Source organism: Coniophora puteana (assembly GCF_000271625.1).
Source record: "Coniophora puteana RWD-64-598 SS2 unplaced genomic scaffold CONPUscaffold_8, whole genome shotgun sequence".
NCBI classification, from domain to species: domain Eukaryota; kingdom Fungi; phylum Basidiomycota; class Agaricomycetes; order Boletales; family Coniophoraceae; genus Coniophora; species Coniophora puteana.
The window spans coordinates 1,141,402-1,162,655 of NW_006913060.1; the positions used below are offsets into that span (position 1 = coordinate 1,141,402).

The 21,254-nt window shown below is 51.8% G+C and overlaps 4 protein-coding genes across 4 annotated transcripts; 2 read left to right on the top strand and 2 right to left on the bottom strand.

Moving 5' to 3' along the window:
• Positions 1 to 3,937: 3,937 nt before the first annotated feature.
• On the bottom strand, positions 3,938 to 4,925 carry CONPUDRAFT_155215 (uncharacterized protein; the record flags this gene model as incomplete). The annotated part of the gene is made up of 2 exons (XM_007771967.1): positions 3,938 to 3,998; positions 4,054 to 4,925. The coding sequence occupies 2 exons, from the start codon at positions 4,923 to 4,925 to the stop codon at positions 3,938 to 3,940; spliced, it is 933 nt and encodes a 310-aa protein (XP_007770157.1).
• Positions 4,926 to 7,616: 2,691 nt separating this feature from the next.
• Positions 7,617 to 10,619, bottom strand: CONPUDRAFT_126269 (TPT-domain-containing protein). Its single transcript, XM_007771968.1, has 4 exons — positions 10,114 to 10,619; positions 9,892 to 10,019; positions 9,085 to 9,497; positions 7,617 to 8,890 (listed from the first exon to the last, which is right to left on the bottom strand). The coding sequence occupies exons 1-4, from the start codon at positions 10,573 to 10,575 to the stop codon at positions 8,721 to 8,723; spliced, it is 1,173 nt and encodes a 390-aa protein (XP_007770158.1). The 5' UTR covers positions 10,576 to 10,619; the 3' UTR covers positions 7,617 to 8,720.
• Positions 10,620 to 11,263: 644 nt separating this feature from the next.
• CONPUDRAFT_166517 (uncharacterized protein) lies at positions 11,264 to 14,588 on the top strand (the record flags this gene model as incomplete). Its single annotated transcript, XM_007771969.1, has 4 exons — positions 11,264 to 11,776; positions 11,834 to 11,911; positions 11,988 to 12,125; positions 12,264 to 14,588. The coding sequence occupies 4 exons, from the start codon at positions 11,264 to 11,266 to the stop codon at positions 14,241 to 14,243; spliced, it is 2,709 nt and encodes a 902-aa protein (XP_007770159.1). The 3' UTR covers positions 14,244 to 14,588.
• A 4,055-nt stretch (positions 14,589 to 18,643) lies between these two features.
• CONPUDRAFT_106519 (ApbA-domain-containing protein) lies at positions 18,644 to 20,404 on the top strand. Its single transcript, XM_007771970.1, has 7 exons — positions 18,644 to 18,827; positions 18,920 to 18,994; positions 19,060 to 19,122; positions 19,221 to 19,513; positions 19,585 to 19,936; positions 19,986 to 20,197; positions 20,253 to 20,404. The coding sequence occupies exons 1-7, from the start codon at positions 18,752 to 18,754 to the stop codon at positions 20,331 to 20,333; spliced, it is 1,152 nt and encodes a 383-aa protein (XP_007770160.1). The 5' UTR covers positions 18,644 to 18,751; the 3' UTR covers positions 20,334 to 20,404.
• Positions 20,405 to 21,254: the final 850 nt, after the last annotated feature.

Consider the following 21,254-nt stretch of genomic DNA (forward strand, 5'->3'; position numbering starts at 1 on the left):
TCTCGAGTATGGCTTCAATATACTTCTTTTGTGATATTGTAAGGGAGCCCGTTTTCGGATCTCGTGTGATTTCTATCCCGACTATTTTGCTTGGATCACCAAGGTCTGTAATGTCAAACATTGATTTTATCTCATTTTTGAGATTTGTCATATAATCAGAACCATTTGTGAACAGTAGTAGGTCGTCAACCCACACTGTTATGATTTCTATGCTTTCGGACGTCTTTGGGATATAGACACATGGGTCCGATGTTAAGCGTGTGAATCCTGCATTAGTAAGCTTCAAATGGAGTTCCTGGTTCCACTCGCGCCCTGACTGTTTGAGTCCATATAAGGTTTTGATTAATTTACAGACACACCCAGTTCCATCTTCGAAACCGGCAGGCTGTTGCATATAGACGTCTTCTTTCAGGGTACCATTTAGGTAGGCACCTTTTACGTCCATTTGCTGTATGTCCCATCCTTTGGCTACAGCAATAGATAATATTATCCTTAGGGTCTCGAGCCGGACTACCGGCGAGAATGTCTCATTGTAATCAGTGCCTGGCTTCTGTGAGAAGCCTTTGGCAACCAATCGGGCTTTGTATTTCAATAACACGCCATTTTTGTCGAATTTCTGGGTAAAAACCCATTTACATCCGATCAGTTTCTGATCTCCAGGACTTATGACCAGAACCCATGTTCCCATCTGTTTGAGCTGTTCTAGCTCCGCTTCAATGGCTTCTTTCCATTTCGGCCAATGCGGGCTTCTTTGTGCTTCCTCTATTGTTAGAGGATCGTGATCTGTGACATTGGATTCATTAAATGCCATGTAGATGTGATCGGCCAGGTACCGATCATCCAGGCTCCTACACAGCCGTCATTCCGAGTTTAGTGAGGCAATTGCTAGTGCGGAGGGACTTAGCGGAATCTGAGGTACATGACCCTTACGGATCCACCCGAACATTTTCAATCTCAGCAACCTTGTTGGCCTCACACTCTCCAGGACGGCTGCAAGAAAACCTTCACGTGACTAGTGGCTGTACGGTCGGCTAAGTTCGGTTAAGTCCCAAAAGAATCTGAGTTTGAAAATCAGTTTAGTGCGCGGCTGCGCTCGAGAAATCTGCGAAGGGAAATTCGAGTACACCGTCAATCGAGTTAAGCCTTGGAGGGAGGTTCTGAGTCCAAAGGTTGCCTGGACCTTGCCGCAACGTCATCAGATATACTAAGGGCAAGATCTTCCCGGATCAGCAACCCAGCGAGGACACGCGCTTGGGCAAAAAAAACTAAACCCAGGCAAGGGTCGAACCCAAGACCACCCGAAAAAGATCTAATGCCCAAACCACTACACAATGTCGCCGCGAACAAGAAATGCGATGTCAAGTTTATGAATAGCAACACCGGACTTAAGTGAAATTTCGTGTTTAGTATCTGAACACAAATTCCATGCACCAGGCTAGCAGCTCCTGTTGCATATTTAGTATCAATCCTGGGTGTTCTTGTAGCTATTCTTCGTACCTCAGGCTTTCTACTGTCACCTAGGAACCAGGTTTAAATGCGAAATAGTGTTTCTCTAGTCTCAAGAATGGGTGCCCCTATTATCTTGAAACCTTGTTGAAAGGCTGTTGACTCAACAACCTTGTGTCAAGGTCAAGTCAAGGTTATGCCAAGGCTCCCGCAGGATTGCGCCCTTAGTATATGCTGCAAGGTCCCGCGGTATCTCACGACTAGGTCCCTTCAAGGTTCTGCTAAGGTTTCTTGCGTCGAAACATTCCCCCAAGGTTTGTCTTGATCGTGATATGCAATTAAAACCTCATTTACTCTATTAAATACTCGCCTATTTATTAGAACAGAGATGTGTAGCTTTTTTTTCGAAGTCCACTCTTAAGCGACGGGTCATTCCGCTCGGAACACCATCCGACCCTGAATTTCAAATTGTTTTCTTGCAGCCGTCACTGAGAGGACGGGAAGCTTAAGGTTCAAAACTTTTCAATCGGCGATTAATAGCTACGGCTTGAGTTTCAATCGCTACTTGAAAGACTTGTCGCGGATTCTGCTGAGTCTACCGCGCCCTAGGATAAGCTACTCTCCTCTCAGTGACGGCTGCGTAGGAGCCTGCCGATCATCAATGTCTGGGCCTTCACATACAAACTCGGTGAGTTCGGGAGGCTTCTCGTTGTCTATCTCGGGCGACGGATCATTTAATTTACTATAGTCGTGTGTTTGTTTTGGGCGCTTGCTGCGCCGAGGCTCAATTTCGGCATCAAGGGGTGGAGGTGCGGTTGTAGTGCCGAGATTTTTCGGTATCTCTTCCTGCTCCCCCTCGCGCCGAGCCTCTGGTGCGGGAATTGGTATATCTTCCATATTTAGAAATTGGTAATTGCGCGAGATCTTTACCGATCGTTTTCGCGCGTCATAATATTTTATGGCTTTGGACCCATCAGAGTACCCTACAAAAATGTAAGGCTCCGCTCTAGGTTCTAATTTAGATATATTTTGTCCTTCTATAAGGACATATACACGCGAGCCAAACTCGCGGAGGTGTGAGACATCAGGCTTCTCACCGAGCCAGCGTTGTGCTGGAGTGATGCCAGGCAAGGCACGCGTGAAAGCGCGATTACGTAAGTATGCCGCATGTGTAACAGCATATGACCACAAAAATAGAGGTAATGTTCGTGCGTGGAGCATAGCACGTGCTAGCTCCATATAGGTTCTATTGAAGCGCTCGGCAACGCCGTTTTGTTGGTGCGCATAGGGTGCAGTTGTCTCAATTGCTATCCCTTTGTTGTTACAATATGTAGTTAGGTTTTCATTTATATATTCGCGGCCATTATCGGCACGTATTCGCTTTATTTTATAAGTCCACTGTCGTTCAATAAACTCAATATATTGCTTTAGTTTATCGGCTGCCTCCCCTTTATTTTTTAGAGGTATGACATGTGAGTGCCGCGTGCAATCATCAATAACCGACATGTAGTATCTATTTTTGTCAAGTGACTCGGTTCGGGCCGGACCCCACAGATCGGTGTGGATTCGTTCACCCGGTACTTCGGATCGGTGCTCCGCTTCTTTTGGGTGCGGAGTTCTCGTGAGTTTAGTGGCTGTGCATGCCGAGCAATCAAAGTGTTCTGGACTTTCGGCTATATTTAGTCCGCTTACTAATCCTTCTTTTTGGAGATGCTTGATGCTTTCGACACTGATGTGTCCAAAGCGTTTATGCCACTCTTCCCATGTGTGGGAAGTGGACGCTTTGGCTACATTTGCATGTTCTCGCGCATGTAGTACCTCAAATGAGAAGTAATATAGTTTATTTTTGAGTGTGCCAACAGCAAGTGTGTCGCCATCTGAGTCAATTAGTTTGACTTGGCTATTTCCATATATGGCTTTGCCGCCGGTCTGATCAAAACGTGAAACAGATAGAAGGTTTCGTGATTAAGGTTTCGTGATGCCTCGGGGATGTGGAGTACATCAGTTAATTTTAGCATACGCGTGGTTCCTTAAACCTTCGTCCGCACAAGTATAGTGCCTATGCCTCGCGCTTCTATTATTGCGCCAAGGCCGATTATTTTCTTATTACTTAGGGGCTTATATTCATTAAATGCGCTGATGTCGGCACATATGTGTGATGTGGTTCCTGAGTCGCTCACCCAATCATAGTAGGAAGTAGTAGATTCATGGTCATCCATCTCGACATCAGAAGCAGTGTCTAAATTAAGCGTATTAAATGCCGCGTCAAAATCGACGTGATCAGCACTATTGGCTTCATCAGCACTGCGCGCTTCTTCTTCGCGCTTCCGCTTCTGTCCCCCACCCGATTCTGGCGCTTTCCCCTTTTGGTCGCGCCGGAAGCGGCATTGATCTGCTGTGTGATTGGTGTAGCCGCAGTGCGGGCACTTCGGTTTGTCTTTGTTTTTACACGTGGCAACAAGGTGCCCCCTCAGTAAGCAGTAAGTACATCTCATTGGTACCGAGGGACCGGATCTGGAGTTAGAAACTCCGCCCGGGCCGCGTTGCCGTTTCTGAGGGGAAGAAGTATAGTTAGCTTCTTCGTTATGTTCCTGGATCCGGGCCGACTCCTCCCGAATGAGGGAGAGCAGCTCCTGTGTGGATTGTCGAACAATGTTCTGGGAGTTTCCTCGTATAGCAAAGAAGCCCCCTGTCCAGTTGGACCAGGAGACCGGTAGTGCGGTTAGAACGATGTTCTGGAACATTCGCTCAGGTACGCGGTCCGCGGGATTGGATACGGAAGCAGCGATCTGGTTACGAAGCTCCATCAATTCTAGAAGGTGCTTCAGGATCTGTGTGGAGTCATCGGCTCGCTTATCGTATAGCCTTCGGTACAGTGTTGTTACATGCTGTCCGGACCGTAGCTCGAATGCTTCTTTGAGCCGCTGCCAGATGTCGGCAGCGTGCTCATCGATGAGCGCATCATCACCCACTGAGTCAGCGTGTGTAGATAGCTCATCGCTAATCGAGCCACTGATAAGGTATTTCGCGACAGCATCGCGCCGGCTCCACAAAATCCGCTCGCTTGGTGTGCGACACATGGACTTGGGGTAATTTCCCATGACAAAGGGAAGACAGCCGGCAACATCAAGAAGCCGGTGGAGCCTGCGCTTCCACGGGATCCAATTGGTCTGCTGCTCGGTTGTAGTCCTGAGTTTGTCCTTATCGGTCATTATAGCAACCGATTTGTAGTCTGACCGCAGTAATGCGATCATATTCTCATGGGGTGTATCATTCTTTGGGAACACTATTTTTAGCGTGCCTGAAACCGTGTTCTGACGTCCCTCGCTTAACGGGGGGATGTCAGGCACATGTATGTGTCCCTCGCTCGCTGTGGAACGAGGTGACAAGTGTGGGGTTGCCGCCGTTGGCGGGTCACCCTGAGTTATGTCGGGATCAGGAGTGGTCCCCATGCTGATGGGAGGATCGTTGATATCCATGAGAAGATGTGTGATGGGGAAGTTGAACGTCGGCTAGAACCCGACGGGGCTCATAACCTTTTGTAAATCGAGTAGCTAGCGCGCGTCTAGTCGACGCTCGTACGGATGTATTCCGGGGAAGAGATAGATTCTCCCTTCGAATATATTCACTTATTTATACTACTTTCCCGTTCGTATCTAACTAAGGGAATTGGTCAGTGCGTTCGACACGAACGCACTGGCCTTGTGTATGTCTGTATCTACATTTCCGTGGCACAGGCGGATCGAGCGTAGTGTACTTGCTCGATCCCCGTATGCACCAACGCGAGCGCCCGTCGGGCTATTCGGGCGTCTTCCACGCGCGGGATCGTATTCCCGCGGTGGCTGTGTTCGCCTCGATCCGGCGTATGTCAACACTATCCCACTGGTTTACTTACCATAAGAGAAGATCGATAATAGATGACTTAGAAGAATCACTGCAAAAACGGCCATGAATTATTCATTGTTTCAGATCAGGGTTCTGCTAACCTTCTGCACTGATTCCTACAATGATATCTAACATACAATTAAGACTATATGTTTGTTTATTTGGGTAAAACAGTACCTGTTATTGTGTTGATGACTTCGATAGCATAACCTATTGCACAGGTAATATGAGTAGAAGTTCGATGTTGACTAGATGCAACTCCTATCTCTCACACCTAACAAAACCAATGAGTTTCCACCCAAGAAACATTATGACTCAGGGTGCATACCAATGATTTGTCCCCAAAGCAATCAGAGGTACTGAGCTTATTAGCGAGTTTCAATGAGTATATAAATGGTGCAGATAATATATCACTTACTACATGCCCATAGAATACAAGAAAGCAGGCAAAAGTATCGGTACTGGAAGTGTTCCTAGCTTGTAAGCAAAACCATTTTTATGAACAACACCAAAGCAGATCGTACAAAAAGAAATAGAACTTTCTGCAGCTTGAACTTTGTTTTCTATTCCAGGAACACGTGTAAACTTCAAATGTGCGAACGGGTAGCACAAATTGCACTCGCCCAAACCTCCACCTGTGATGTAGAGACCCCGTTGAGAAATCGACAATTGGAGTGTGAGTGTGCTAACTGCTTACCTCGTGGCTGAGCGTCAACACTGTTGGTGTACTTATATGTTATACCATAAACGAGCCAGTGTGTCAGGAGCAAGACTACATACTATAATACCAGACGTAGACCGTCTTCAATGAAACTAGGAGGCAGAGCAACTATCAGCTATGTGTCGTGGCCCTGGAGGACTTGTACCAGATGCATAACGAGACCCTTGGTCAGTCTTCATCGTCTTGACAAAAGAATCGGATACAGTTATTGGAAATGGCAAGGAGAGGCATGGTGGGGGGGTAGCAAGAATGAAATGTGAAAGAGATGGCGTGTAATAAGTATACTGACAGGCCACGGCCTCCTAATCCACGGCAAATGGCTACGCCCCCACGCCAGACCCACCAAAGCTGCGCCCATCAGATCTTCAGAGCTTTTGGACACTCCAACTACCTCATGGCCCGGGCCACCTGCTCCTGTCCCCTCCTATCATTTGCTACTGCACATTCTGTCCTAGTCCTTGGACTTTCTGTTTGTACGTGCTCGCATGTAACCTTAATTAGTCCCTTCGCAATAGCAATGACAGGCGTAAGAACAAAGCTATATGACATTGGAATCTATCACTTTTAACCCCGAGGACTTTGATAGGTCTCCGGATCATAGGTGCCGATTAAGATGCATCAATGACCAAAGCACTAGAGAAAGTGCCCACGTTGAGTGCTTAGCGTTCATCTGACTCATTGCTATCCTCACAGGAGTTTCCCGATGATTAATTCATATTCCCAGCGGCTTATCCAAAGCATTGCTGAATTAGATTTCATGAAGGTAAAGTAGACGGCGTTGTCTATACTAGTAGATAATAATGCAATTTGTGCGAGTGCCGCTCTGATCGCCGCTGGGGCGCTGAACCAGAAACCAGAACTAGACAGTACATACCGGTTCACCGTTTAATATATTAACTCTGGGCGAATTCCTTAAGCAGCTGCAAGCTCCGTGTATCTAAATAGAGCTGATCATTGCAATTCTAGACAGATCAATCCACAGGAAACTTGCTCGAAGTGATACAGTGGCGATATAATCATTCGTACCCGGCGCTCAATCTTCTCCCTGTTTATATGAACAAAGTGCGAATGACACACCCTATCATACGCACGGCGCGGAGCGCCTGATTCCGAGCGTGCACTGCCATGTCACCGGCTGAAGACGACACGTCAAGAAAAACAACACAATCTCAGTATCTCGCCTACGACTCACTGGGGGTCACTCTAGGACACGTGTATTATTGCGATTCCGACACCATGCAAAACCCGTCGCACGGAATCTCACAATGTCCTAGTTCCCAGCGCTCCAGCGCAACTAACGCTCCTTTGCCATGAGGACATACGAGCGTACATCTGCAGAACTACACATCCAACATACGAGTACAATTTCTCACCATTCACGGCAAGACACCGCCATCGTCCTCAGCCGCACGACATATCGCACTCGGTGCTACCAAAAGACAGTCATGCAACAAATCGAACTGGAAAAATGAAACCGAGGACGGGATATAAATAGATGACGTCGACCCACCGTCCAACGAACAACGAACAACGAGCACAATCAATTCAGGATGTACGTAGGTTGGGTTCAGATAGTATGTATGTATGTATATAGAAACGACAGACACAAAAGTTGGACATGAAACGAGCGGAGATCTATAGTAAGTAAAATAAAATAGCGTAGCGTAGCGGCGTCCTCTGGCCTGCAAGGAACGCGTGGGTCGTGTCGAGACTTTCGGATTGTCTAGATCGGGGATGGGATGGGATATGATAGGGTGGGGGAAGATGATTCGTCCGTCCGTCCGTCCACCCGTTCCTCTTCTTTGAGCTGTTCATGTGGTAGTGCTGATGCTGATGGTAAGGTGAAACGCGTGAACAGACAGAGATAAGCAGCACGGGGTAAGAAGAGGAGGGAACCTGGGAGGCAGGCCCAGGTACACGCTGGTAGACGCCGAGGTACGAACAAACAGCCTGCCCTGCAGCCGGCGGGAGCAGCCCATTTGAACTAGAATCGATCCAGATGACCAGTGCCGGTGCCGGCGAGGGGTCGGGGTCGAGGTCGCCTGCGATAAGATAGACGCCCGTCTATACCGAAAAGTAGAAGATCGGAGCGGGGAGGTTGCTGCGGACCAAAGACATGCGCGCGTCTGTTGTCTGTGACGTCGCGATTGAACGCAGTGGCGATTGGCGGCGACAGAAGAGGCATTGAGAGCGCCACCACGGCGCCAAGACACGTCCTCGGTGTGCTGCAGAGGAGCTAGACAGTAGTATGATTACAGCAGCGTTCTGATCGATTGCGTTCCTTCTGTTCTATCCTCGCTCGCCCGGCCAACCGCCCTCGAAGACTGTGTTTCCTCGCTCTTCTAAACGCGCGTGCGTGCGTCCTATCTCAATCGCGTAACCTATAATCCAAACACAAACCGTAAAAGAAAGAAAGAAGAGGGAGGTTGGGAAGGGTGGTTATCTAGACAGAAAGTCTCGGAAACGTAGTATGTAGTGAAAAGGAAAAAAAGATTAAACGACAGTAAACGATCAAAGGATTGGAATGAATGAAGAACGAACAAAAAAGGGGAAGCCGAATAAACCAATAAAGGCCAGCATAATAAAACTCATAGTAAAAAAGTAAAATCCCTATAATCCAGCGCGCACTCGCGCTTGCGACACCAAGTGGCAAAGCCAGCGCTAGCGCTCACCGCGCACCAGCGCCCGCGCGCCTGCGCCGCTTCTCGCGGAAGTCGACGACGGCGTACCAGGCGCCGCCGCCGAGCGTGAGGAAGATGCCGAACCCGTTCGTGGGCGAGATGACGAGGTCGAAGATCGCGACGGCGAGGAAGACGCTCAGGACTTGCTTGACGTTCGCTGTTGGTCGCGTTCAGGAGAGATAAGGATAGCAGCAAGAATAGCGTTGGTCATCAGAACGGGTGCAAGTCGGGACGAGGATAGATCGGCGGGAGAGCAAAGAGAGACAAAGAAGACGGTAGTCAGTAACCGCCCGGACCAAGCCAAACACGCAAAGAAACCGACAAAACACAATCCAAAAACCAAAAACTCACCCGCAACAGTAATACTCAACGGCCCCACCTTCCTATTCGCCGTAAAACTAACAATATTCAGCCCAAACGCAATCGCCCCATTAAACAACAACCCCGCCGCCCTCTCCATATCCATCTCCGCACTGCTCCACTCGTGCACCCTTCCGAGCTCGCCCGAGAGCTGCGCTAGTATAACACACTGCGCAAACGCCAGCGGCGCCATGCGGCAGAGCAGGTCGAGCGGGTGCAGCGCGAGGCGCGGCGGGATGAGCCACGCGCGGATCGTCGTCACGGCCGAGGGGGGCGCGTCCGGCGGCGACGTGGGCGCGCGCGATTGCAGGATGGAGGTGTATATCGTTTTGAGCGCGGCGAGGACGGTGCCGAGGAGGGTGAGGAGCAGGCCGGTGGGCGTGGCGTAGTAGTCGCCGTACGTGCTGTGTTTGCGGGGTGATAGTGATTACGATGACGGTGTCGGGCGCGTAAAAACGGGCGTAGGTCGGCGGATCATCGGTTCGTCGTTATCAGCATGGACGACGACGCGATTAAGAGGTGGTGATCGGGGACAGAAAGCGTGACATCACCGATACCGGGTTGCCATATCGAGGTGTCAGCGCCAAGCCAATGCCAGAGGGGAAAACGTTGACAAGTCAGCTGCGGATTCAAAAATACTCGCGAGATGCAGGAAAAGCAATCCAAACCCCGGATAGCATGCCACCAATGGCGCATAGCGGGGAAGGGAAGGCACAGGGGCAAGGACCGGCGAAGCATGGATTCGAAACAGGGACGGGACGATGCCACAGGGCAAGGGGAGGGAATGAAAAGACTCACGCGAATCCGACGCCAGCGATAACAGGGACAAGGGATGCGAACTTCATCTTGCTGCTTCCAGTGCCGAAGAGAATCAAATTGAACAAGATAATGAAGAGCGGCGTGGCCGCGCGCACGACCTGGTGGAACTGTGGAGCGTCCAGTGTGCAACCAGAGCGAGGGATACAAGGCCCGGTGAGAACAGCGGCAAAGATAGCGAGAAGGCAGAACAAAGAGACGCACCGGGACCGTGACGAGCTGGAGCGAGATGTTGCTCACGGCGATGTTGACGGTGTAGAGCACGCTGAACGCGACGAGAGCGAGATTCTCCCTGTCCGTGAGGACCGCGGGGGTGAAGAAGCCCATGCGGAGGAGGGCGCCGCCGCCGATAGTGCCGCAGAGGGCATGGAGGGCGGTGAGTGTGTACGGGAAGGGGAACTTGACGAGTACGATCTTGTTGTAGAGCGTGAGGACGAGATTGAAGGTGAAGTACAGCAGCAGCCAGAAGGGCTCCGAGTTGAGGAACTGGGCGAGCGGCGTTTCCTCGCCGAGACCCGCGGCGCTGGTGGGAGAAGGGAGGGCAGCCGGGGGTAGCGAGGGCTTCTCGTCGGGCGTTGGGTCGTGGTCGAAAACGGAGGAGCGGGCGCCGTCAGAGTCGACGAGTGTCTCGTCGTCGGCGACCAGCTCGCCCTTCTCGAGGGCCATGGGGGATATGTTGCGACTAGTGCTGCGCAGGAGCTGCTGCCGTGATGCGACGGCGTTGGTGGGCGTGGATGAACTCTGCGGGGGGTCTATGGTTGGGAATGGCCCAAAGGGTGAGGGCGTCTGGAGGGCTGCACTGGGTTGTGCAGAGAAGTCTGGCGTGGCATTGCTGCGCACGGTCAACGGGCGCAGGGGGCGGGAGTAGCGTGCTGCCGCGGGGACGTACCCGGGGTCGAGGGACGTGGAGGAGGTGGAGTTAGTAGTGCGGTCGTCGTCGTGGTCGTCTGTGGAAAAGAGAGTCTGGCGTGTGGACGACATCGGGATAGGGAGTTGACGGCGTGCGCTGTCTGGGGAATAGGGACAGGGATATACACTAGAGGCTGGAGGAGAAGAACAGAATGCAGCTTATGTATTATCCACTTGCAATCAGGCCTAAAAATCAAATTTACCCCCGAAGTGAAGAAGCGCCAGCAAGGCACTCGTCTGAATCTCCGAAAATACGCTGATATTTGCCCGGGATACAAAATGAATTTACGCTTCTCATTGGGCCGCCCATCGCCAGACGCCGATGCCCGTGGTGGCGTGGTAATCCACCGCCAGAAACGCGTCGGCCATTGTTGTCTCCTGCGAGCATCCTCCACTCCATCCCGCCCCTCTTCCACTCCCACAACGCACCCTCTCATCGCCCACAATGCCTGCTGCAACGCGCTCAACAACGCGCAACACCCCTGATCCCCTCCCAGGCCCCTCAAAAAAGCGCCCCAGACCAGGCTCCCCCTCCGACACCCCCTCCGATACCGACGCAGGCACATCCGCGCCCAACTCCACCGCCAAACGTCAGAAGCCTGCCTCTCAGCAGACGCTTTCCTCAGTGGGCGGGCGCCCAGAATCGCCCCTCAGGCGCAGAGATTCCAAGGAGAGAAAGCGCAGGCAGAAAAAGAAGCGCAAGACGCCCATCGTCGATCACAATGGGACTGCCAATCCAGGGACTCTTGCTGGCTCTAGGGGCATCGCCAGAACAACAGACGGCAGCGTTGGCGCACAAGAGCGTCCCCGTAGCAGTGGCAGCGTTCGTCCCTCGAGCAGCCGCACTCTCTCAGAGGGGCCCAGTCAGCCACCACCGCCTATGGATGGTGTGTCTGCTGTCGCTCCCGACACCAGCTCGGTTCAACCTGAGCAGGCTGTTAACGACCCTCTGCCAAAGGTACGTGGCTTAGCTATTGTTCACACCCTTGATTACTGAAACGCATCGCATTACCAGGTGGAGGATACATCCGGCGATCAAGAGCGGGTATCGGAAGCGGCCACCTTGACTTCGCCTGGGCCCTCTTCTGACCCTGTATGTCTCTTGGACTTTTCTTACTTCAATCTCACCCTATTCTGTCTCTGACGCTGACGAGTATATTATCCTATAGAAGGGGAAAGGCAAGGCTAAAGCTGAAGACGAAGAAATTGCCCAGGCAGAGTCCTCAGCAATGGCAGGCGCCACCGCTACTGCGAGCGAGGGAGTAGATGCAGAGCACCTCAAGGCGGAATTGTTGGTCGCGAACTCGGTACGTGGTCATCGGCTCTCAAGTGTCTTCTCGACTTACCCCTCTCTTATCCCAACCTGAACATCTCCGCCCTCGTCTATCTCCTGGACCGGACAAACCCATTTTCCCTCCCCACAACCCACATTCACATCCACACAGCAACTTACCGCACACGAACGCCTCACAACCACCTTTACCGAAACTGCGACGTGCCAAATATGCCTCGACCTCCTGTATCGCCCCTACACCCTCTCCCCCTGTGGCCACGTCTCGTGCTACAACTGCCTCGTCTCGTGGTTCACCGCTCCCCCGCCGTCCTATGCCTCGGAGCGTCCCGCGGGCCCCCCACCTGCCGCAGCCGCAGAGCCAAGCACAAGTGCGAACGGCGCGGGACCTTCGGGTTCCGGCCAGAGCGCAAACCCAAACCCAAACCCTAATCCTACTGCAAGCGCGAGCGCACCCCGCCCCAACCGCCCCAACGTCATCGGGCGCACGAAAACGTGCCCGCACTGCCGCGCCAAGGTGCGCGGCCGTCCCGCGGAGGCGTGGCTCGTCAAGGAGCTTGTGCAGGCGCTCGTGGACAGCGGGCTCTCGGGCGTGGACGCTGCTGCTGCTGCTGCTGTCACTGCAAACGCGAGCAGCGCGGACCCCTGGTCAGGCATATTCCTCCCTGAGGCTACGCGCACGGATCCACCGTGGGCCGCACGTCGCCCGTGGCTGTATGCACGTGCGCCGTCGCCGCCTCCGTTGGTCCCGCGGCCTGCACGGGCGAACGGGGTCGTAGCCAACGTCAACGCTAACGGGGTCGCAGCCAATGCGAACGCGAACGCGAGCGTGGAGGAGCGCGGGATGCTCGACGAGGAAGACGGTGGGATATACCGCTGCGTCGAGTGTGTGCACGAGATCTGGGCGGGGCGGTGTACGGGCTGCCGGCGGGTGTACCCCGCGCACCCGGGGTATCGGCCGCTGGGGTGGGACTTTGGGGATACGGACGAGGACGAGGATGAGGATGAGGATGAGTACGAGATGCGGCGGGTGAGGATACGGCTGGATGGGGAGGATGGTGAAGATGAGGATGAAGACGAGGATGAGGAGGAGGATGAGGACGAGGAGGACGCGGACGCGGTGGATCTTATGGATGCGATCGACACTGCGGACGCGGAGGGCGAGTTCGATGTGGACGAGGAGATGGACGATATCGATATGTATGGGGATCCGTATAGCCCCGACGAGGATGGGGACGTCGATCCGGCGGAGTTCTTTGGTGCGCCTGGGTACTGGTACGGCGGGTGGGGCGACGACGGGATGCATCATGGCGGGGAAGACGAGGGAGACGGGGAGAGCAGCGCGGCGGAGGTGATGGATGGATACGATAATCCGCTCTGGATGGGCATCGAGGACGGGGACGGGGCGGGTGACGATCATGGTGTGGGCAGCGACGATGGGCGGCGCGTGTATATGCCGGGGTTTGGTCCGGGGGACGGGAGCGAGGACAGCGAGGACGATGAAGACCAGGGCGAGGAAGGCGGCGAGGACGAGGACGACGCGTGGACTGTCGAGGGTATCATGCACGAGGCATTTGGCCCGCAACACGAGCTCTATCGAGGGGTTGTGGAAGGGTACCGGCGCCAGCGGGAGGCTGCTGCTGCTGCTGCTGCTGCTGGTGTGCCGAGCGGGCTGCATCGTGCGTACGCCTTCAACGAAGGGAGCGCGTCGTCGGACTCGGAAGAGTACGAGAGCAGCTTCATCGACGACGAGGACGAGCAGCCGCGCGGTTTGCCACGCCTTGATCTCCCCGGTGGTGCGTTCATCGAGGAGGTCGACGACGATGGTGCCTCTCTGGACCACGATATCGATGTTGAGGGTGAAGACGAGGACGCTCTAGGCGAGACGGACGACGGCGGGCCGGAGGTTGTTGACCTGGACGACCTCGGTCACGGTGGTGGTGATGGCGAAGAAGATGGAGATGGCGAAGAAGACGGAGACGGAGATGAAAGCTCGGACATGGATCACGATCTCGTCCCGGCCGCGCACGGTGCGCACGCCTCGAGGCGCCTGCGCGTGCCTTCGTCTCCGCCGCCGGTGCGGGTGCGGAATGTGAGGCGGTTGCTTTTGAGTTCGAGTGACGAGGAGGAGTAGATGTGGTGCGGGTGGATATTGTGGGGTTCATTGGGGACCGATACAGAGGGTGTTGATTAGGATACTGGAGACGAATATGGGCGCGCTGCAGGATCCGTAGGGTCTTAGAAAGTCGTGCGGCCCGAATTTCGCAATGGAAGGCAGCGGGCTTCATGATTACATATGACTTTGTGGAATTTAGTCTATTATTTGGCGAGGACCCATTGCAACAAACTAGTTCGTTCGATGGATGTGATTGGTCGTGGTGGGGACGCCGTAACCATTCAACCGATGCATCGATGAACGGGATTGTAAATGCACAAAAGGGTTGGGTAACCTACAATGAGAAATACCACTCTCGTGAAAAACGCAACACAGTTTCCCCCAATCCACTTGGCCTCGGCACTCGTCTGTAGATGTAAACCGTATCTACAAACAGTTCTTCAAATAAATTATGCAAATATCCAGCCTCGCTCAGCCTTCGGCAGCCAAACAAAGACGAACGAGCACTTTGGCCACGCCAAGTCGCGCTGGGCCTTTCCGCCCGGTGTAATTCATAACTCCTCTTTCTGGAATAAGAACCATACCTTGCACATGCCTGTCATAGGGTAATAACCACAGAGAGCAATAAACGCGATTCAACGACGACATGAATCATAAGGGCGTGTGGCTGGTTGTTGACTTGTGTTTTTTTTTGGTAGATTCCCTTTTCATTGCAGGTTCCACGATAGTAGTACAGACGTTGATCGTCGGTGTGTCTCGCCGAGCTGCCCACGCAGAGATGGCAGTGCTTTGCTACTGAAACGGGGCCTCTTCTCTTACACTCTTCGGAGGGTTTTGTTAGGTTCTAGAACATAAACACAACACGCACTGTGACCTCGCAGGCTGCAACGCAAAGGCCTCAAAACGTGGACGAACTCTGAGGATCGACTCATGCCAAATGCTGCTGTTATCTATGTGTTCTAGACATACCAGATCTTCGTGCTCCATCACCAGGTGTTCTTCTTGCCCCAGAATGTAGAAGATCTGCATTCAGTCAGTGTAGGGAAATCTTTCATATGCCTTACCTGCGGTTAACGCATGTTCCGCCGACGTGTCTCGTATAGCCTTACAGAGGTAGATCTTGATTCTTTCGTCCTTTCTCACTTAAGTAAGGGCGCAAGAATGCAATGGAAGGCAAAAAGCTTAAGCGCTTAATGTTGACGCTTGTCGGCTCCGCTGTGCACACCGGGCTAGGATGCACTGTTGGCAGGATGGGCCATTAGAGCACCATGGATTTGGATTCTAGGAAACTGCATTGGTGGACGCGTTGTGGAGCCCGTCAAACTTGCGAATTTTTCGACCTCTTGTGCTGGTCAAGAGCACATGAACAGGTAAAAAGTTGCTCGAACAGTCTGATGGATCAGAATTTCGAACTCTAATCCGGCCCATGACCGAGTAGTTTAGTTACTTACGCTTCCGAGATACAATATGTGCGAGCGCTTTCAGACGCATGGCTAGTATCCGGAAGCGGAGTTATTCTGCACATGGCAAATGCCCAGGCTCCCTGTTGAGCCGCTGGTTGGTAGATTAGAGTGCGTGTACAATCTAGTGGATCAATCACATGCGAATCTCAAACAGTGCTATGTAATCTAGATATACACGATGCATACTAGACATATAGTTTCCATAAACCTCGTGTGGCGGGAGCCGGCAAGATTCCTAGCCATGAGACACAGATGCCGAGGATCGCTAGGTTTGATATTCGGACAAATGAACATCTGACAGGGCTGGGCAACAAAGCACAGGTGTTGATGTCGGGGAAGAAATCGAGGCCTCGAACGTCGGACAAAGCTTAGATTGCACACATCCAATACATGCTCAATGATGTTCTCTCAGACAGACTCTAGTTCTCTAGCGCCTGAAGGGCTGAATCGTACAGTCTGATGGTTATTCGCTTTCAAGGAATTCAGCCAATGAAATATCCCCGAAGTGAGCGTTTGCGAGAGACAGAAGTAGCCATTGGCGCACATATGCATTTTTCTTATATATCGTGCCTGGGGCCTTTTTAATAAGAGCGGAGCCACGTAACTCACTATGGATTGAGAGCCTGCAGGAGGCGCCTCGGGTGCCCCAAGATTGCTTGAGAGGCACATTACACCCTGATTCAAGAAGACCCACAACACCAAGCGCCAAAGCGGAGCTCCGAGCTGAAAATACTCCAAATGTATGACTCGACGTTCACCGCGAGCTCAACGTTCGGAAGACCTTCCAGTGAACTTACTCGACGGGTCCTCGCTGTGCTATGTGGACTCACATGATCGTCCTCACTCGGTCGATAATTCACATGAACCATGGCTACGCTCGGCAGTCAGATAAACTCCCGTTGAAGTGTGGACCACTGGTAGCGGACCTAATTAGTACTAGTTTCTGGTGCGACAACGGTAAATCATACCGGAGGCCGATATGCCATGGGATCGAGTAGATTCTCCGTTCGTCACTTGTTCATCACAACCTAGTATCACCAATTTTACATCCTCGGAAATACTTCGAACAGGCAATTGCGGATCATAGATTCTCCGAGATGCTTATAAAGGCATGAAGAAATTGAACATACAGTTCTGGGGTCAGCGATTAGGACCTCACGCTGGCCCGTCCTCACCTGACGGTGAACTAAGTTCCTGGCATTTAATTTAAGCTTTCCCATACTACGGGTCGTGTCCTTTCAACGTTTTTGACACGTAGGCTTTTGATCTCCGCCTTAAGATCATTGAACTACAGCACTCTATCAAAATTAAATTTTCATTTTCGCACGTTGACTAATGTCTGCGTCATCATTGATAAAAGGATGACCACTCCCCGACCGCTATTCACGCATCCATAGTGATTCAGATAGACGGTAATTGACACGCGTTACCAAAGCCCCTGTGCAGCATGCACACTTCAAGGTGGGCCGCTTTATTGATCATGAGCTGGAAGCTATCCAAAATGTGAAATGGCGCACACACAGTGCAACAGAAATGGAATTTCCTCACGAGGTTTGTAATAGCATCATCAGTATCAGGTCTATCTTATGCCGCCGGCGGAGCGAGACGCCCATGAGAAGGAGGACATGTCATCTCGCCCTTTCATCTGACTGTGAATCCGGGTGCTCGCTTCGGAGTCATGTGGGGCTCACATCCAGTCATGGATTTTTTCATCAGCAGAACGTTATATGCAGCTGCAAGTCAGGCATGTTTCTTGCCTATACATAGCATGGAACAAATGCCGGGACTGCGGCTCGAGCCAGAGGGTCCCTCCCAACATGAGGTTTTGGACAGTGCTAATTCCTGACAGCGTAATCGGATGCCTTCTGCCTGTCGAATATGGCACCATATACACGATGAGGAGGAGTGGCCTCAGAAGAAGAAACACTGTTAATTGATGTCAGCATGACGCCAGCGAGGGGACTGATCATAGAAACGCCCAATACCGAAGTCTTTTGGATAGTCTTGAATGGAAGGTGTTTCGTCTGGCAGGGTCATTCTATGGATTCCCGCTGACCCTCAGGGGCATAAACGGGGGTTTATTTTTCAGGAAGGAACTTGGGATCGCGGAGCGAGAAGCTCCGTTCGCTGTCTTCACCCTTGCGTTGGAGAGACTGAGCGTTAGTAGAGAAAACCAGTCTACTTAATGGTGAGGGTGAATCGGACACTGCAAGCTCATACCCTCCTTGACTCGATATTCTTCGCTCAGAATATGTCCTCCCAGACTCATTGTATGGTTTCTCTCATCGTTCTTTTTCCGCCGTATTTTGACATACAGAGTTCTTCGTTGTTTTTAATAGACAAGATGGACTTGAACAACTTCCTGCAGATCAAGTATAAGACGGCAGCACAAGGAATGGTACAATGGAGCAAATGGCCGACTGGGAAGCCTGGCTTTGAAACCTGGCATTCGCTTGTAAAAAGTAAGTTTCAATGTTCAAGAAAATTCATGAATGCTTACCAGCAAGCATCTAGTCGACGGCAAGGAATTCGCGGGGGAAGGGAAGAGTGTAAGAGAGGCAGAAAACATAGCAGCTGGAAAGGCTCTGGAGGTTCTGAGAAGAGCAGAGCAGCTCTGAGGATTTTATCCGACCTGGAGGCGCATTCATATTAACATTTACCACGATTGATATATTGATATGTCTACAGTAGGTAACTCATAGCCGAATTGAGCTTCGGAGTAAGCTGTGCAGACTGTCTTTTGCCTCACTTCAAAGCGCAGCGACATTGACGAGCAAGTTCCTACGGTCCAGTAGGTATAAGGATACAAAGGCATGCTATTTTCGCCGCTTTTCCGCTGTTATGCTTGCCCTGGCGTCAAATTTGCTTGATAAACCGGCGTGAGTTGGCAAAGAAGTTAGCTTGCCGAAACTTTCCCATCCTTTCCGTGCACGTCGGATCTTGATAACGCCTGCCAGCACCCGTCAACTTGATTGCGTTCCAGCACGACGCGCATCGGACCGGGTCTTCAAGCTTCAAGTATCGTCATCACTAGTCTACGCAGACACGGCGCAGGATATCGGAATGGCGTCTGTATCAAGCGCCACTGCCAATCTAAAGAACGTTTTAATCGTGGGATTTGGATCTGTTGGCGCAATATGTCAGTTTCCCTTCCTATGACGCTCGTTCCTTCCTAATCATGCGCTGTATGATCATTTACTGAACTTCTAAACCGTTCGTTGATACCATCAGATTCGTATATTCTCAAGAATAGCGGACATGCTCATGTTACAGCCGTTGCGCGAAGCAACTATGAGACTGTATGCGGTAAGCCTGATTTTACGTTTTTGATCTCTCGACCGATCATATGAGCTGCTTCTGTGCGTTCACAGCGGAGGGACTGCACATTCGAAGCCAGAAGTATGGCGATATCACGTCCTGGCGGCCAGATCGAAGTACGTGCGTTATCATCGCATCACAAGTACCTTCAAGTTGGCTCTATCAACCCGAAGGTGACCTCATCAGCCCGATTTAACTACCCCTGTCTTTGCAGTTGTAAAGTCAGTTGCCGATGCGGCTGATCGCCCCTACTCGTACGTTATCCTCTGCACGAAGGCAATACCAGAGCTGGCGACCACGCCTCAGGTGCTTGCACCTCTACTCTCGCCATTGTATGTGAGCCATCACGAGCAGCCTGTCTACGTCCTGCTGCAAAACGGCCTGGGCGTTGAGCGGGACTTGTACCATAGCGTCAAGGCGCTGGGAAAGGGAGAGCCGCGAATCCTGAGTACTGTGGTATGGATTGGAACCAACTTAAAGGGGAACGTTGTCGAACACAATAACTTTGTGGGTACATTCCTTCGCGTAGGAGTCCAGTAGGACCTGACAATGACCGATACACGTGGTAACGCCTGCAGGACAGAGTTACATTGGGTGTATACCGGCACGATGACCACCTCACCACAACGAACAAACCATCTGAGAAAGCGTTGCTGGATGACTTCGGCAGCATGCTGGAGAAGGGCGGCACGACACTGACAATTGTGCCCGAAATACAGCGCATGAAGTTCGCCAAGAACCTCTGGAACGTGGCTTTCTCATCGCTCTCCACGCTCACGGACTCGCCTTTGACAGCCATCTTCCGTCCTGCCCCGAGAGCGGACAGCGCATTGCGATACGAACCGTACGTCACACCAGTGACGGCTGATAAGGTCCAGGAACATACACTAGCTTCGTTGAAAGGGACACTGGGGGAGCTGATAGCACTGGGTAAACGATGGTCCTTGATCGACAAGCAGATGAGGCTAAATTCTGTTAGGACGCGCCATGGGCTACCCAGATAATCCAGAGGGACTCCCTTCAACCTTGATTAACAGTACCATCGAGAACACTGGCAAGCAGCACCAAGACCCGAACCATACGTATCTCCCCAGCATGTTGCTCGACGTACGAACGAATAAGCCAATAGAAGTGGAGGTCATCTTTGGTGAGATCGTGAGGATGGCGCGGAGATGGGATGTTCCTGTACCGGTACGCAGTTCTTCGCAAGTCTACTCTGAGCTTAGCTTTACTCAATAAGTTACAGAGAATCGAAACACTGTATGGGTTACTCACCGTGGTGCAGAACCAAATATTAGGAGGCCTGAGACAAGGCCAAAGGCAGTAATAGGCGCTACTACAGCACATTCTCGAGTAGCCATGCAGCTAATAATAGCATTCAATAACACTAGATTTAGTGGCGTATTGAGGGCGATTCGGAATCCTCAAATCATTCCTATCTAAGAATATTGAAAGGGGTTATTATTGAAGCCACTGTAAAGTGCGTAAATATTAATTGTTGTATAAAAGCAATCAAGTTTCCTCGCAGTGAAAAACGACTGTTGATAATAATATGTTTATCTTATCACGTCATTAATAATGGGCATTGGGTATGTTCGAATTTAGATTCAGATCAATTTAGCAACCTTTAGAAAGTATGCAAAATATATGTTGCCAGCGGTTTCTTGCTTGCTATAGAGTAACCTCAAGGGTATCAGATCGCGCGGCTTTGGCGCGGCTTGTTAAAACCCCCTTTTCTGAGCGCCACGTCTGCGCACTTTGACTACTTTCACACCGCGTAGACGCCGCCGTTATGCACCTGACCGTCACCAAGGAAGAGGCTTCTAAAGCCTGTCGTGCACATTAAGCGCGGGAGGCTTCCGAAGCCTCTTCTTGGCCTTTGCCGAGCACCTGCTGATGCACCCAGGTGCAGCGGCCTTTGTCGGCGGAAACCATTCCATTTATATACATAGTCCGAATACCACTCTCCGTGTAATCCCAACGCCTTAGATTAGATCAAATTAACGATTGTTCCTAGATTAGACGAGATAAAGACTCTATCTACGCCCGACATCGCCGGAACCCCCTGAGCTCCCCTGAGTAGTGTCCCACCCCGCCCCGGGGCTATTAACCCCCGCCCTCCCGCCCTCCCGCCCAGACTCCGCCCTGGCTAAGCCCCTCCGGTGAATTCCGGCCCTGCCCCCTGTCCCCTTTTCCCACTGTCCCGCCCTTTCCCGCCCTTGTCCCCTCCCCGCCCTTGTTCCCTCCC

Bases quoted from the DNA above. Each gene is read 5' to 3' on its own strand.
- CONPUDRAFT_126269 (XM_007771968.1), bottom strand. From the start codon at position 10,575: ATGGCCCTCGAGAAGGGCGAGCTGGTCGCCGACGACGAGACACTCGTC. The intron at 9,498-9,891 runs GTGAGTCTTTTC...CCGCAAACACAG, and splicing joins ATCGCTGGCGTCGGATTCGC to CACGTACGGCGACTACTACG. The intron at 8,891-9,084 runs GTGAGTTTTTGG...CGCGACCAACAG, and splicing joins GTTGAGTATTACTGTTGCGG to CGAACGTCAAGCAAGTCCTG.
- CONPUDRAFT_106519 (XM_007771970.1), top strand. From the start codon at position 18,752: ATGGCGTCTGTATCAAGCGCCACTGCCAATCTAAAGAACGTTTTAATC. The intron at 19,514-19,584 runs GTGGGTACATTC...TAACGCCTGCAG, and splicing joins TTGTCGAACACAATAACTTT to GACAGAGTTACATTGGGTGT. The intron at 19,937-19,985 runs GTAAACGATGGT...AAATTCTGTTAG, and splicing joins GGGGGAGCTGATAGCACTGG to GACGCGCCATGGGCTACCCA.